Source organism: Diadema antillarum, unplaced genomic scaffold, assembly GCF_040938485.1.
Source record: "Diadema antillarum isolate AM-2024a unplaced genomic scaffold, OU_Dant_1.0 seq00000945_RagTag, whole genome shotgun sequence".
Lineage (NCBI taxonomy): Eukaryota > Metazoa > Echinodermata > Echinoidea > Diadematoida > Diadematidae > Diadema > Diadema antillarum.
This window is the reverse complement of record NW_027271794.1, coordinates 140,692-157,586: the sequence shown is the minus strand read 5'-3', so window position 1 is coordinate 157,586 and position 16,895 is coordinate 140,692. Positions and strand designations below refer to the sequence as shown.

Genomic DNA, 16,895 nt, shown 5'->3' with positions numbered 1-16,895 from the left:
CATAACATTGTTACAAATTGATTTTCTAAAGAAAAAAAAAAAATTTGAAGTATAAATAGCGATAATGTGCTAGCATCTCCATACTGCTGAATGTGTCTCATTGGCATCAAGGGGGCAGTGTTATATACAATCCCACGTAGGTTAGGATAAGTGAAGTAAATCATATTCGAGTAGTATTACTTCCTGAGAATTCAGTATATTGTCTTCCAGAATTGAAGACAGATCAAATGCCCCCCCCCCCCCAAAAAAAAAAAAAAAAAAAAATATATATATATATATATGTATATATTTATATTGGAATTTTCCACGTGTTGGACTTCGAATGTTGTAATTATTAGAAGAAAGAGTCTCAAGTACGCCATGGATCCAACGATTACAAAAACTTTTATTACAAAATTTTGGGTCTGCCTCAGACCTTCGTCAGTGCAAAGAAAATGCATTGACATTGTCAATGACATTGTCTTTGCACTGACGAAGGTCTGAGGCAGACCGAAAATTTTGTAATAAAAATTTTTGTAATCGTTGGATCCATGGCGTACTTGAGACTCTTTCTTTTTATATATTTATATATATATATATATATCATCTTGCCATAAAATGTCTAGGAAGCTGGCAACTTATAAATAATTCAAACTTGCAGAAATCATCTTTGTCAATTTCTTTACCGCACTCATCTGACAGACAGTACCAGTACTTCATTTGATTCTTCAACTCCAAGCAATCATGCATACAGTAAAACTTTCTGCATGTATGGATAGCAATGCAACACACAAATGAGAGCAAATTTTACCAAGTGAAGTGAAAGAGTTTTATTTCCATGAAGCCACTAAAAGGCAAAGTTGATAAAGACACTTGAACCACACAAAACATTAAGTACTGACTTGCATTGAACTTCTTTTTCCACCTTAAAAATACTTCCGTTCCAATATACTCTACTTTGCAGAGTGAGTGAAAAGATTGACATTGAGACCTTCTTTCTTAAAGATAACACATGACATTATGCATTCATCTACCAACAGAAAACATAACAAAACAAAGCAAAAGGAATCTGAGCAAATTTTGTAAAGGCGACTCTAAATGTTAGCTTTCCAATTTATTGTTAAATTTCTGAGTCAAACCTGTGCATCATATGAAATCAATTACCCAATACCATCACCACCACCACACTGCATGCATGCATTCTCTGTGACAGTCTGAGATTGTGAACCTCACAGGCCTAATTCGTCTCACTGTGAACTTGTCTTCATCTCTGCAGCATGACCTATGCTGTAGAACATTTTATCAGCCTACACATTTCCACGTTTCTTTCATCCTAGTAGGAGAAACTTGAATTCCCACTTCTCTTCAGTGACCTTTTGATAATTATTGCATTTACAAACAATTTAGTGCGCATTTTGAAATGCGTACAAGCAATGGACCTTTTGGAATAAATTTTAAGCCAAATCTTGTACTCCACCAATATGGTGAAACAGTAGATTATCCCTGCAGATAGGAAAATACAGCACTTTCAAATAATTATGTATCTGATTTTACAAATTAGAAGTTTTCTACCTATTCTCCTGAGTTAAACTCTTGTACACTACAAAAATATAGGATATCATCTGAGTGTTTTTGCTGTTACTGTCCAACTCCAGAAAGATATTGCATCAAACCTGGATCCATTTTGCACCAATACGGATTCTGCCCTTTCCACTTGCAGGTGTAAGTGCATGCACTGTATGTACAGAAGTTATGAATGTTTACCACACAAAATACACTGTCCCCACTACCCCATACAGTACAACAGGCTCATAATGTAAAAATTTAAAGGCCATATTCAAAGGCTTGTATTCACATTCTTGCCACACCACAATAACCCTTTGTGTGATAACACACAACGCAATGTTGTATGTATAGTTCTCATCACTTTTAAGTTCTTGAAAGATCACGAACAGATTAACATGATTTCATTTTTTTTTTCTTTTTTAACACAGAAATCAATGTACAGAATCATAACTGAGCAATACAGAGAACCAGGAAAGTAATGCTACACACTGTAGGCCTAGTAAGAAGTGCCAACATACCTTACCAACAGTACAGAAATAGAGACTGTGGAATGTAGGCATACAAAGAATAAAGACTATATTCAAATAAAGACTATTCAAATATATAGTGATACATTTTTACAAAGATGCCATTATCATGGACTACATAATCAAAATTCAGTGATAACAGTACAGTGTATGTTTTCAGAGTGATGTTGAACATCATGCACATTATACAATAACATTCATGTTTGCAATCACATCCACAAGACTTGTGGAAATGTGACTTTAAAAAAATTCAAATATTCATTTTTTGTCCCTGGGTCATCTCCTCCTGCTTTTTCTTCTCCTTTGAACATACTTTAGAAGTAACTTCTCAGCTGGAAAAAAAAAGTGTGAAACTAGTGGTATTCTGTGTCTAACGGAAGAGACTCTTATTTACTGTAAGTTTTACAAGGCATGCTGAAATCACATTACCTTCTATTATTATTTGCACATTGCCAATTACAGTTATTGTACCATGGATTTTCAATCGTGCTTGATTTCCCTTCAAACAGTGGTAACTTGCTTTGTTTATATTTCAAATGTTGCAATGAGTACTGTAAATTCAAGAGAATATTTAGTTCTTTGTCAAATGATGATCATCAAAAATAGTTAACAACAGCCAAATTACTCTTTGAATTGAACATAATCTAAGCTCCATTCTAGTATATATACATTAGTAAATTAGTGGCTCAGTTTATCACTAGCAAAATTTATCATTCAATGTAATGATCAACTTGTAATCAACATCTTATAATCTATGATATGATGAAATCTATCTTTTAAGTAGTGCTTTAAAGAGTGAGAACGGAATGTAAGAATATCGAATCAATACTGCTACTGAAGGTCATTTCCCACATGAATTCTCTACATGTATTTACAAAAGAAAGAAAGAAAAAAAGATAAGAAAAGAGCACATTTCAGTGGAAAATTGATCATTCTAATGACTTCCAATACCATCTCGCAAAAGATTGTAAAATAGTGCAGGGTAGAGTACATCATGAAACATTTCCAAGTGTTCATAAGATTATGTCCACGTTGTAACTCAGATCTCATGGAGATAGGTGGTACTTATCAACCAGAAAGCAGTGAAAGTATATTAAAGTGAATATGCATATACCAACATCCAACTGCTGCAAAAAAGAAAATAAAATCCTTTTCTCAATGCCTTTTACAAAGAATAATCTAGGATATATATAAATCTGTCTCTTCTCCAACAATAACTTCTCTTCATATAAAGTACTGTCAAATACATCAAGATTTTGCAGAAAAAATAGAAAACAAAACAAGAACAGAAAACAAAACAAAACAAACATGCCAACAAAACAAAAACATTGTACATTGGAAATGATATTCATTGAGTACTGGTGAGAATTAGTGTTGTTCTTGTGATACAGACATTCTCAACAGTTAGCAGCCAATATCAGAGAGCCACCTAAGCTAAAAGTGTCATCTATCAATTTTACTCATCTTCTGGTACATCCTCATCGTCCATCTACAAATTGTACACTTCATAGACATGCTCCCACAAGCCCAAGATATGTCTTGAAACTTATAATTCTAAAAATATTGGTACTTTTTCTTCTCCCTTTGAAATACTGCATGAAGGTATATCTATTCATGGCCATGATCATAACATCATTACCACTACCAATCCCATTAATGCCTGAGTAAGGATTGAATGTTTTCATTTCTAATACAAAAACTAATACAGTACTCACAACACCTTGCTAGAACAGGACTTTGACAACACAAAGTGTTTGAATGCAATTACCCACTTGAAAAATATTTGAATTATTTGTACTTCAAAGGGTTCAATGGGAATTCATGAAAGAAAGATATTAATCACTTTTAGCAAAAGCCAATGACGAATTGAAGGAACTAAAATAATAGGAATTATGCTAACCATCAACCAAACTTTACAGATGGACGACTTCAAAATAATCCTGTATTTACTCTTACTCATTTTGTGAATATACGTGTACAAGCTTTACCTTTGTGCAACATGAGCATGAATCTGAATAAGTTTTTGTTCTGACTAAAATGTTAAAAAAAAAGAAAAGGGAAAAAGCTTACAATACAGGACAAGAACGGTGTTGCGAAAACACACTAACACAAATGATACTGCTGAAATGGTACTTACTTTCTTACTTTGGAAGGGGAAAAAAGGGTGCTGAAAACTTATAACAATGAATTTGGCATACGTCTTTATAAAGATGAGTTTATGTATCATGGTAAAATGAAATATATTACACTTGTGCTTAAGAAGTGTTATTGGCACAATACATGTACAATGTACATAATGAAGATGTCTGAAAATAGACTACAATATTTTCATCGCTATGAAACTGACACAATGAAAGGACATCACTTTGCTCTTCATCAAATTACTGATTTAATTTTGGAAAATTGAAGCAGAGACTTGAAAAGAATATCATGGTGAAACAAATTAGACTTCTTTAAAAATGTCCTCTTTTTTTAGTCTCCTTATATATCACAATTGAAAAAGTTTGGACATCTCCTGACACCCAAAAAGTGATCATGATATGCAACCAAAGAAATGAAAAAAAAAAGGGAGGGGGGATTATTTGTTCAACAAGCAAACAACAGTGGCATGCAACTATCTTTCTCTGATGACCTATCTCCTCCCCATATGATATATATACATGATTTATAAAGATGTTGCTCCCCCACTCTGAAGGCAATATACAATCACCAATAGACACAGAACATGGAAAAATGATGAACAGCAAAATATCCCATACCAGTATTGAGAATAACATTTCATTCAATATCATTGCTCCAAACTAGAGAATATTAAAGGCAATCTTACCACAAAGTCTACTTGAACTCAAATCCTACATTATGAAGAACTCACAGGTGTATAAGCTTTCCCAAAGGGATGCTAAATGAAGGGTTAAACTGACTGACCCATAGACAGAGAGTTGTAACAAGGGGGGGGGGGGGGAGGTCACTTTATAAAAACGTTTATACTTGGCTGGTGCTGTAGCTGTATAAAGGTTATGTGCAATGTGTATTGCTCATTCTTATCATCATGTTTACAATGTAGATCTCTGATACAAACAAGGTCAATTCAGCAAAACAGAGGAACAGAGAGAGGCTAGGTTTCCAGCTGCCATCTCCATGGTCCTCCATATTTGCCTAAACGAGGAAAGTAAGAAGTACAAATCTACGGTAACACATCACAAGTGTTGCGAGCCATTTCACAGACCTTCTTTACAGCTATTTTGATCACTTTCACTCCTGATACTGCTAGTCCAAGATAGGAAAGTAAGAAGTAATCCTCCCCCCAGGTAAAGACTAATGCATCACAAGTGATTATGAGCCATTTCAAGGACCTTCTTTACAGCTATTTTGATCACTTTCAATCCTGATGCTGCTAGTTCAAGCCAGGAAATGCAAATTCATGTACTTTTAATTGTAAGTGTAGTTTGTTTTTTTCTTCCTTCACACAGGTGGAGTAGAGCTCTTGAGCAAAGTGCCACATTATACTTTGCACATTCAACTGACTGGTGAGAAAGAAAAGAAACGAAAGTGAAAATAAATGTGCTTGGAAAAGGGACACTTGGGCAGTGAAAGTTAATGCAACAGCATAATTGCATTGCATGCATTGCATGCGTCACATCTCCAGTATTAAGTACAAGATGGCAGTTCTCTTTGTTCAAATAGATATAATCTTTATAGAACATGTTGTTCTAGTTGTATTTCCTCCTTCACCCTTCTCCAAAAAATCCTCAGTTCAAGGGACTGCTTCAAGCTTTAATTAAGTGGTTTCTTCATGGCCTTACAGGGCTGCCAACAGGCACACATTACAAATCATGGAGGTTCAAATGAACTTTCAGGGAGAAACTTGTGTTGTACATGTATCTAATTCGCTATTTAACACACCTGGGTAAATTTCAAAATTCAAAACTCCAATGCTTGTGCCTGTTGGCATAGATTTGACATGTGCTTTTCAGAAAACCACATGCACTTTTCGCCTAGTCTGTGGATGGGCCTGCTGTGGGATGTTCCTGCATCTTGAGTTTCACCAGAAAATACAAGCAGGCATTCTAAATCCACTCCCTGTCAAAACTGACAAGATGGTTTCAACACACACTCAATGAAGAAAGAGGCTCCACAGCTCAAGAGTGTATGACAAAGGCAAATTTTGTTGCTGTTGCAGCGAAACAAGCATCATGTTTATCACACACTATGAATGCATTCCCTCTCATGTGAGTCTTGCACTGTGAGTTTTGCTCTCAAGAACTGGAGGGCATTGTAAAACACTTTACAAGGATTGACTCAACTGTCAAAAGATGGGCAAATGAAGTACATAATTGTACTTGTATTAAAGTATTAACTTCCCTTAGAAAATATCAAGGCACACTCTAGACTTTGGTCGTCCCTTCAACTATAATTCACTCATTATCAAAATCCATGCTTCTCAACTTCTTTTTTTTTTTTAAACCAGAGGACCACTTTGGCTCTTGCCATTTTTTTTTTTTTGAGGCCCAGTTAGATCAAATACAAATAATTTTTATTACATTTTTGGCCGACATCACGGCACACCTGAGAGAGCTTCAGTGGGTTGCAGCCCACCTGTTGAGAAGCACTGATCTAAATTACTGACAGAGAGAGAGAGAGAGTAGCACAACAAAAGAAATCAGGAAAACTCTTTCCCATTCCCAACTCTTAAAGCCAAAACATAGTTCTTGGAAGGGCTCAAAATTTATTTTCCACCATTTTGCTTGCCAACGTCTTGCTTGCAATGCATTGAAAGGGTCTACCAAGAAACTTTAAAACCTGGCTGACACGACTGGCCAGGATGATGAGTTGTGTTGGAGTATTTTGAGATCAAAAGTGCAGAGTAATTTTGATTGTTCATGACTTTTATTCCAGAAGGGCCCTCCCCGTTCAGCATTGTGGGGAGGTAAAATGTCACATGATGATCGATCATGCCCTCGCAATCGCAATCTGCATGTGATTCACTCTTGAGCGTGGAAGATCGCTGGATATTGCTGTGGCCCCATTTGCTGATTATTAATAATTATGACAAATAAAGTGCAGTAGCAACCACGATTGGGTAAGTTCTGAGATTGTCGGTCCAGCAAGCCTTATTTGCTGATACACATATTTCACATTTTCGTCACTACACAATCAAATTGTGTGGTAATATTACCGCATCACTTTACACATTTCTGATGCATGCAATTTGTATGTGTACATTTTGGAGCAATAATAAACATTTCTGCAGCCATACAAGAACAATGTTCTGGCTTTAAGTGCTGGCTACCTGTTACACCACTGACCTACAACCAAAACCTTGGAACTCCACAGATCAGAAAAATCCTGAAACACACATCAAGAATATGGACCAGAGGAGTCAAACAAGAGGGTGACCAGAACATTTGGTGTCTATGTTTATGCATTGGAAGACTCAAGGAATAGATGATGCAGTTCCACTTTTGTGGAAAACACACACCCCAACACATACAACTCAGTATGAATCTATGAATATGCAGGATAAAAATTGCCCCAACATCACTTGTTCCTATATGCACTGGTGTCGTGTTGATCCCTATGAGCATGTCTCTCCCCCATCTCCCTTCCCAACACTCCTCTAAGATGAAGATTGGACGAGGGAGAAGGATGCCTTTGACTGCCCAGTCAGACGTTGGAAGAAGAGAGGGGGGCGACATGTGGGGCGGGGCCGACCGCTCCGAGGATGACCGCCTGCAGTTGGTTCTCTGAGGATGACGTGGTCATTTCCCATGTGATGGACGCATCTCTTAACACCTGCAAAGAACCAAATGACCAGATGGATATTAAAGTGTGTGTGTGTGTGTGTGTGTGTGTGCTCTTGTGTATGTGTATGTACATGATGTAGATGGCTTGGAAGAACTGTCTTGTTACAGATCGAAATGTACTTCCATTTTTTTTTTTGGGTGGGTACAACATAATTGGCTGTACTATTGTCTTTCCATGTCAAATGAAATGTATGCCTCACATGCTACCTAAAAGAATTAGTTAATTGATGCATCAATACCATCTCAGTAAATTGATATAATTTCTCTTGTCATATGAATGAAAGCCAATATATATTGTTGAAAGAGAAATGTATAGTCTGTATGTACTTGCATATAATATTGACATAAATACAATGAAAATTTTGATAGTAAGATTTCAATGACAGCCTGATAAAGGACAGAGATTACATACCAGATAAAGAGATACAGAAAGAGAGAGAGAAAGACAGACAGACAGACAGTCAGACAGATACACAGACAGACATGCAATGAGTGCAAGGAAAGAGACAGACTGACACATATACATATGTACATGTACAGATGGGGTGTTTAACCTGGTGAAGTGGTCCCGCCTCATATCCAATTGGACCCCATGGAAGACCAGCTTTAATAGGCATAGCATAGCTGAATATGGGCTATCCAGCCATCTTCTCAGATGGAAAATGAACAAACAAACAAACAAACAGAATGACAGACAGAAATTGATGGGGGGGGGGGGGGGGGGAGAGAGAAGGGGAAGAGCTGACCTGCAGGTGAGATTCCATGCGCTGGATGGCCCCGTCGATCCACTCCACGTAGCTGGACATCTGGCATGCCTGCTTGGTTACCAAGACCAGATGTTGTAGGGACAGGAGAAGGGCAGCAGACCTGGACCAATCACACGCATTTATTGAAAACCAACTTTAGTGACATCATCTTGTCGATGCTCCTCCCCCAAACACTACAATGAATATGCAGATTGACGACTACTACTGATACAGGCAACTTCCATTACAATTAAGTCCTCAGGACCGGCATTTTTTTCTTTCATTACATCAAGATTCCAATTTAGCTCAAACAATCAAAAAGTACATATGAAGGAATAATGTTGGGACCCTAATGTTTACTCCCTTTTTTTCAATGAAATTTTGTTACTTTACAACTGTGTTTGTCATAGCAGGAGCGCACCGAATTACCATACCTACTAATAACAATGACAATTTGAAATGAAACAACTGTGATAAAAATACTGTTTACGATATAAAAAAAGGATAAAAAAATAACAATAAGGATAGGTTCGTAGACAATGAGGGGGATGGACATGATCATCACCATCATCAGTGGCAGATCCAGGCAGGGGGAGCACTGGGTGTGCCCCCCCCCTTTAATTTTGTAAAGGTGCCTCCCTTTACGGAATTCCTGTATCTACCCCTGATCATCTGCATCATTTTGATCACAACGTCTCACCAAAATTTCCTGTATCTGTCTTGAAACAGCTCAAAGTGCATGGTTTCTGGCAAGAATATCTACAGCAGTACACTTTTTCTTTTCATTCATTCTAAACAAAGATATGATTTTCATTGCTCAGACATGTCCATTTTAAATTGTGGGTATTTATTATGAAATGCACACTCAGAGCAGGTCTTGTAAAAAAATATGAAACAAAAAGAATATTCCATGGCTATACAAAGTCCAGGTACCCTAAATGTCCAAGTACAGCAATCCAATCTGTGTGAGAATGCAAGTTGTACTTGGAAGGACGTGGTGGGCATGATACCACATGCACAAGCTCTGAACGGATATTTCTGGCTTGTCGTAAAATATGGGGGCAAACTTTGAACTGTGTGGAGGACAAGGTTAACTCGTAAAATGAACTTGCACAACATGCATGTTCATACAAACAGGCTGCCTGAGACTTTGGAATCAAACAAATCATATATATCCACTAAAACTGATGAGTAAGCATGATTGAAAGAGTACAGTAACAGAAAAGGCTATAAGATTGTATGCCTAGTCTACGAAAAGTAACATAAACTCTGACTGCGTGACATACAAATACACTCTGACTGACTCATATGACTGAGAACAGGAGCAAAATGAGAGAAATAACATTTATTTCCAATCAAGTTCTGGTTGTTCATTACTGCAAACTAATTGAAAAATTACCCGTCATCAATGTAAATGAGCACCAATCATTCAGTGTTTTTATGGTGTAATCATTATACTACAACACTGAACAATTAGCACTTATTTACGTCGATGAAGGGCAATTGTGACCCGCTACAACAAAATGATCCTAAAGTCGGGCGAGGTCGATTATTTGAAAATTGCATGACACAATTACCTAATTTTTCTGCTTTAAATTGATATATAACACATCTTATAAAAAATAATCGGCTGCGGAGATATCGATGTTTAAAAGAGAGCATGTCAAGACGTCTGGGAAATCACAGTTTCGAGAAAAGCGCCCTAAAAGTTCTCCTTGCGACGGAATCACGATCACGTTACACGCAGTCAGTATTCACCTCCGGACAATAGAAGGTAAGCCCTAGCAACCCCCGAAATGCTTATTCCAACACAGCGTCGGCGGTCTCCTCACCGACCAATCAGTGACCAGGATGCCAGGAGAAGCGGCTGGGCCGGCTGGGCATACTGCGCACCCCGCCAGCACGCACCAGTCGACTGGGCAGTGTGCGAGCTTCACGCTTCGGTTAGCGGCAAGCGGCAAACTGACCAATGAGATCACGCTGGTCGTTGTTAGGGGTGGAGCCTTTGTGTGGCGCTCAATCCAAATGTTCGAACCAGTTTCTGCTTCGTTGAAACGCCAAAAAACATGGCCCAGAAAAAAGCTATTTTTTGGTCTTTCCTTTCATCATTTTGCTTCAAAATTTCGATAGAGGATAGAAGACATGTCAGACTCTAATGATATGTCAAATTCAGAAAATCGTAAGTTTTGACTAATTTTGATGCTCTGACTTCAAACTTGATTTTCACGGCTTCGACCGTGCGCGACTTTAGGACCATTTTGTTGTAGCGGGTCACAATTTGTCAATCAGTTGCAATAAGAACAACTCGACCCAAGAATTCATTAATTGAAAATGATGTTTCTTGTGAAAATATGTGAATGACAGCACTTTAATACAAGCACAGTGTCCTAACTTTTCACACAGGAAAGTCCATGAAAATGCAATTCTGCAAAAGCTATGTTGTCCTACAAGATAGTGTAGGACAAGACCGCAATGTCTTGGGCATCTTGACTAATGACGGAAATGCTTCCTAAGGGCGCCTTGTTAATAACCATATATGCTTGGGCATTTAGCTTAATTTGCGAAGTTTCTCTCATCAGCATTCAGCAGTCCATCAAAACTTAGCCTAGTTGTAAAGTTAGCAAGCCCACTTAAGTGCAGCAATGTGCTTCACTCCAAACCAGAACACCATGGTGACACAATAGGGATTAGGGAGATTAGGTAATCCCCATTCATTGACAATTACAAATAAAGTTTCCAGACATTTTAATAGGACAATTGATTTTGACAGCACTCCAGCATGCGTGACAACTGGCATTCAAGGCAAAAAGTAAGGGCTGAAAAGGCAAATACCATTTGCAGTATATCGCTGTCAAATTTGACAAGCAAGCCATTTTGAGGTGCCAGTGCAGTAGCTTATCACATGATTATAGTAGTGGTCAAGAAAACTCTTGATATTTGCCCCACTTTACATCTGTCTGCTGCCATGATTGGCAACCATTTGTCTGTTTGTAACCCATTGAGGACGGACTGATTTTGGTACAACATGCATTTCCCATAGACACCTGCCCGAGTATACTCGGGACTCGTCCTCAACGGGTTAAAGGTATACATCTACTTTCTATATTTCAGGAAATTTTTACTGAAATGTACTTAAGGAAAAGTACTCTTACCTTGCTTCAAGAAGGCGTGGGTCTATTGGTGGATACATACATTTTACCACATCATCCACTCTGCAAGGCAAAGATATAAACCACTATAATAAGCACACACAGACAACTGTTTACTCTGTGGGCAAAGAAACTTTCAGAATTGATTGAAACATCACTTTTCATGATACAATAAAATGAAACTATTTAAATAACATTCAATTCAAGCACTACTTTGTTTATTCTGTTGAAAGAAAACATGAAAATAAAGTTTGAATTTAAATTTGAATATTGAAAAAAGGATATACTGAAACATTATAGTTTTTCCCAGGTTTATGAGTTTAAAATGTATAGTGAAACATATCAATGCAACAAAAGAGAGAAGTTGTTATTCAACAACTAGTTCTCCCCTCCGTCCCCTAGAAAAAAAAAAACACAAGAAAATAATAATTATCACTGCTCTGCAATACAATACAATACCACACAATACAATATGTGACCGTGCACCTCAAAACGAACATAAAGTCGCTCACACTGATTTTGTGTGAGGACTGATAATAAGTGAAATGGGTCAACCTAGCCGAACTTGACTTTTTCATATTTTCTGAAAGAGCGGGTCTCCTTTTACATTATGCTAAAATTTGGTATCATAAAACAGGCAGGAAAGTGTGTTTTTTTAGCAGTTTATCTCGAACATTTTTGGTAGAATAGTGTGATTAGGTGTGTCTTTAGAATCCCTTTTTCATTTCTGAAAAACCTTGTCCACACTCTTCACTTTCAACTCTAATAACTTTTGAAAGGATAGTGCTACTGCTTTGAAAGTTGGCATTAATTATGGACGGAATGTGTTAATGAGCCATGTATAATTTCAGTTTAATCTGATAATCTCTTCATTGTTGTTACTCTGGTGGTTTACTTCCTGTTTTTTGTCCCATTCATCGCACAGCCAGCACGGTTTGATAAAGATTAAGCGCTTGAATAGACACTGTAACTTCAGAGCCTCTTTTCTCATTTCACACTTTTCCTGAGTTTGTGCTTTCTTTCCAATATTTAGATAGGTTAGGAGAGTCCATTTGATTTGAGTTATACATCATTTTAAAGCTTAAAGTCTGCTCTTTCAGAATATGGTCTTAACTAAAAATTCATGTCTGGCGACTTTTTGTTTGTTTTGAGGTGCAGGGTCACATATACTGTAAAACCAGACATTGTTACATATGCATTCTAATTTTACGAATTTTGCCACAACCTCAATTTGGGAATTAACTGAAATGCATGCAAAAGTTCTCTTCTACATTATATGCATTTAATGCCAGTGGAAATTACTATTAAAGAATGGCTTCAATTTGTGTAAAATTTTATGCCCAGATATATTGCTTTATACAGAAGGTACTTTAAACATAGCTCTCTTACAAGTGAATACATATTTATGCATCACAGCACTCCAAATAACGACATCAACTCACACTATTCAAAAGGGCATAGGGAAAAACACAAATGAAAAGTACAAAATAAACATACATACACTAAATTCATCAATCAATTATTGAAATGGAAAGTCTTCAAGGATTTTTTTTTTCCTGTCTCACCGCGGATTTATCCTCTTGGCAACCACCACAATATCAGACACGCTCTCTGAGGATTTGAGGTGATGGGGGTTCCCCATCGTCATGGCAACCAGCTTCTCAGTGAGCTCGTGGCAGGTTCTCAGGATGGCGATACAGTGAGGCATGAGACCCCTGGAGTTGGGTGAAGAGACAGGGGGAATATTGAGAATGAAGGAACACAGAATGGCTGTCAAACATCTCTTGAACCAGGAGAAGAATGTGTACATCTGATAGAGTTGTAGACATAATTGGTTAGGTAAAACAAAAAGGGTAAACTGATTTGGATGCAGAAACATGAAATGTGGTTTTTGATTCAAATCAAAAGTTAGAGACCTTTTTATTTTACCTTCTGTTTTACATGTGGGAATATTACAAATTCTGTGTGAACTACATTTGTACAAGAGTGAAGCATTCTTTGCAAACACTCCATGTTATCAAAAAATTTCATCTGATGTTACTATGTATCTGACCAGTATACAATTTTACATTAACATGTTTGAGACTACTCTCAGAAAAGAAGTGCAAATGTTGCACAAATACAGAATTACTGTAGAAATGCCGAACATTTTGCAAGGTTTTTATTTTAACAAATTTCATGAAATGAAAGACACAGAAAAATAATGACTCTGATCCCAATATGAATGTGACAGACACGTACACATTTCTCTGTTCAGTACAGTACTCCGCGATCGTGAATTTAACCACTCCCAAAATCACTGGGAATTCCCGTTTTGCGAAAACTTAGACTTGCTACATATATGCCATATAATAGCAATGACAGAACCTCCGTAAATAACAGTATATCAGTCTTAGTGAAGGTAAGATTCTGCGACTTACGAGGCATCATCCACCCACGCCTCATCCTCCAAAATCTTATCAAGGTTGTTGTTGCTGCACACGTCCCGTAGCTCTACCTCGTAGTCCTCATGTGGCATCTCAGCATCGTCAACCAGGGCTAAGTTCAGGCGACCACTGAAAAGCCAAGGTTTATTAGACGGTCAATGTGAATAATACTATGCCATAAGCAACTTTCATATACAATACATTGTATGTAACACACACATACAATGTAGGTCTATGCTTTTGATGTGACAGTCACGGAGTCTTGAAGTACACGTAGCTCTTCCACTGCGGGTAAATGGGGATGAAAACTGTATGAATTTGAGCAGTTTACAAAGACACTTCCGCTGCTTAGGAAAATGTATTTTTAGATGCACAGTTTGCCTTGCTGAGAATTTGAATGAGACTGAAATTCATTTCTTGATGAAATAAATCCTTTGAGAAGACAAAATAACTGCTAGTACAAGTATAGAACATTCTGCATGCACTAGTTTGATAGTTGGGGACATTCAAACTTCTTGGTATAAGATGAAGAGATATGAATGACTGCTTTCCGGTATCTCTATAATTCTTATCTTTATATCAATAACAAGGCTATATTAAAATTGCATCCCTCTCTCTTTCAATTCAATATTCATGGAATGATACAATCCAAGAGTAAACGATTTTACAGTCAGGTCTTTAAAAACATGGAAAATAACATCTGGTGCTAGCCATACTAACAGACATACACTTTGTTTGCAGACTAAATACATGTAGATCATTTTGGTAATGCATTTAAATTCATATGGCTTGTACTTTTTCACAAGATTGCCCAACAACCACAAAGCTTTCTGGAGCTTCGCCCTCCATAGCAACAAGAGATAAATACTCACTAAATTCCTGCCCTAGAAACTTAATTGGAGGGGGTAGATGACTAAAAATTAATGCCTCACTATAGTTGCCCGTGTAGGAAAAGGAACATCCATGAATATGAACGCATACAGAAACGGCCATTTCTTGTTTGTTGGCTGGTTGGTTTGATCCCAAACGAGTTACCACCACTCACCTTTGGTTCATAGACTCCTTCAGGTTGATATCCAAAAGTCGGCATCTGTGACGGCACGCAACCACTAGTCCAATGAAGGAAGCCACAAAAAGGATACCCAGAATTGCTATGGCAACGATTACTACGGTGTCCATGGCTCCTCTGCTGTTTGGTTATGTCACGCCGTAGAGTAAATGAGATCCTTTGGCTGTGCCTTAGACTGTCAGAGAGGCATGACTTGGACATTCACTCATTTTCACGAGTCAAGAGCCATTAACCTGAGAAAGACTGGAAACAAAAAAAATAAATAAACAAAAATGAAAGTGAACGAAGTGTACAGTTTGTACACAAACAAATATCATTGAAATCCAGGTCTCTTGTTGAAAATTTACATGTACCAGCCAAAACCCCTCCCCACATATAAAAAGTAATTTTACTAGTAGTTGCAGAGCATATGTACAGATATGTAAACTACAATGTATGTTATACTTGTACCACAAGACTTCAATTACAACATGTGAAGGACACATCACTTTGTTTTTTCTGATTTTATGTCAAAAAGGGAAAAGTAAAGATCTCTGCACAGCTCAGAAAAAAAGCTTGTGAAATGATGACATTAGGTGTCTGGTACCCTGTTTATAGTGAGCAAAAAGGGGGTTCTGAAGCCTCCTAAATATAGCAGCTTCAAGCAGCCTTTCAGCTCAGAATAAACAGACAAAAGAACTATCAGATCAGGTCAGATTCTGAAACCTCTTACAGGGGGTGGTTTCAGAGCCTGCTACAGCAGCCTTTGCTACAGTATAAATGCTAGAGGGTTGGAGAAGCTGCTTTTTAGCCGACCCGGAAGTTATCGCTGAAGGTCATCGCCCGCTTACATTATAAACAACCCTGGAGCCATCTCGACCAATCCCTGCTGAAGAAAGCCTTTCAACTTATACACTTTCCCACAAAAGCCCGCGCCATGAATCAGACGGGAGGAGCTGGTTGGGCCTGCTAGGGCCTGCTAGGGTCTGCTTTTGGTGAGTAGTATAAACAAACTGCCAAACTGGTCAGAGGCTGCTTTTCCAGAGTGGGCTTTCAGAACCTCCACAAGGAGGCTCTGAAACCCCCTAGCAGTATAAACGGGGTATGTGTTTAACAACTCACTTTTGGTGCAAAATTCAGGATTCTGTACAACTTTCAGGGAGATTTTGGCAGATGATAAACACAAAGCTGTTCTGATTATGGGGTGAGAAATTCCTTGAGACAGCGAAAAGAGTGTGATTGTAAACGCGTTTGAGTCAGAAATACATTTCTGCGGTCAAATACCCTGGGTAATGAATGAACACTGAAAATTGGAACTTGTTTTTCAACTGAATGACCTGATATTAACTAGAAAAGATAACTAAAAACAAGTTTCATCAAACACTTCAGCATTTTATACCCTTTCTAGACTTAGTGATAAATGTGTTGAAAATGAAATAATCGAATTGAACTTTGGAAACAAAACGTGCAATGTACAACATGTAGGCTATGTACAGTCAGTTGTACAGACTGTATGTTACATCAACAAAATGTAATACAGTTGTACATTTCTGCCCCCCCCCCCCCCCCGTTATTATTTGTAATTGTCGGTCCATGTCACGTACTGTAAGTTCACCACAGTCTAAAAGTGGTATAAAACACAGTGTTCAC

The 16,895-nt window shown here is 37.7% G+C and overlaps 1 protein-coding gene across 1 annotated transcript; it reads right to left on the bottom strand.

Annotated features, from left to right (window-relative positions):
- Positions 1 to 5,978: 5,978 nt before the first annotated feature.
- LOC139741679 (transmembrane protein 98-like) lies at positions 5,979 to 15,376 on the bottom strand. Its single transcript, XM_071652258.1, has 6 exons — positions 15,243 to 15,376; positions 14,192 to 14,326; positions 13,337 to 13,486; positions 11,775 to 11,834; positions 8,623 to 8,743; positions 5,979 to 7,865 (listed from the first exon to the last, which is right to left on the bottom strand). Exons 1-6 carry the CDS (start codon positions 15,374 to 15,376, stop codon positions 7,737 to 7,739), a joined length of 729 nt encoding a protein of 242 aa, XP_071508359.1. The 3' UTR covers positions 5,979 to 7,736.
- Between the last annotated feature and the right edge of the window lie 1,519 nt (positions 15,377 to 16,895).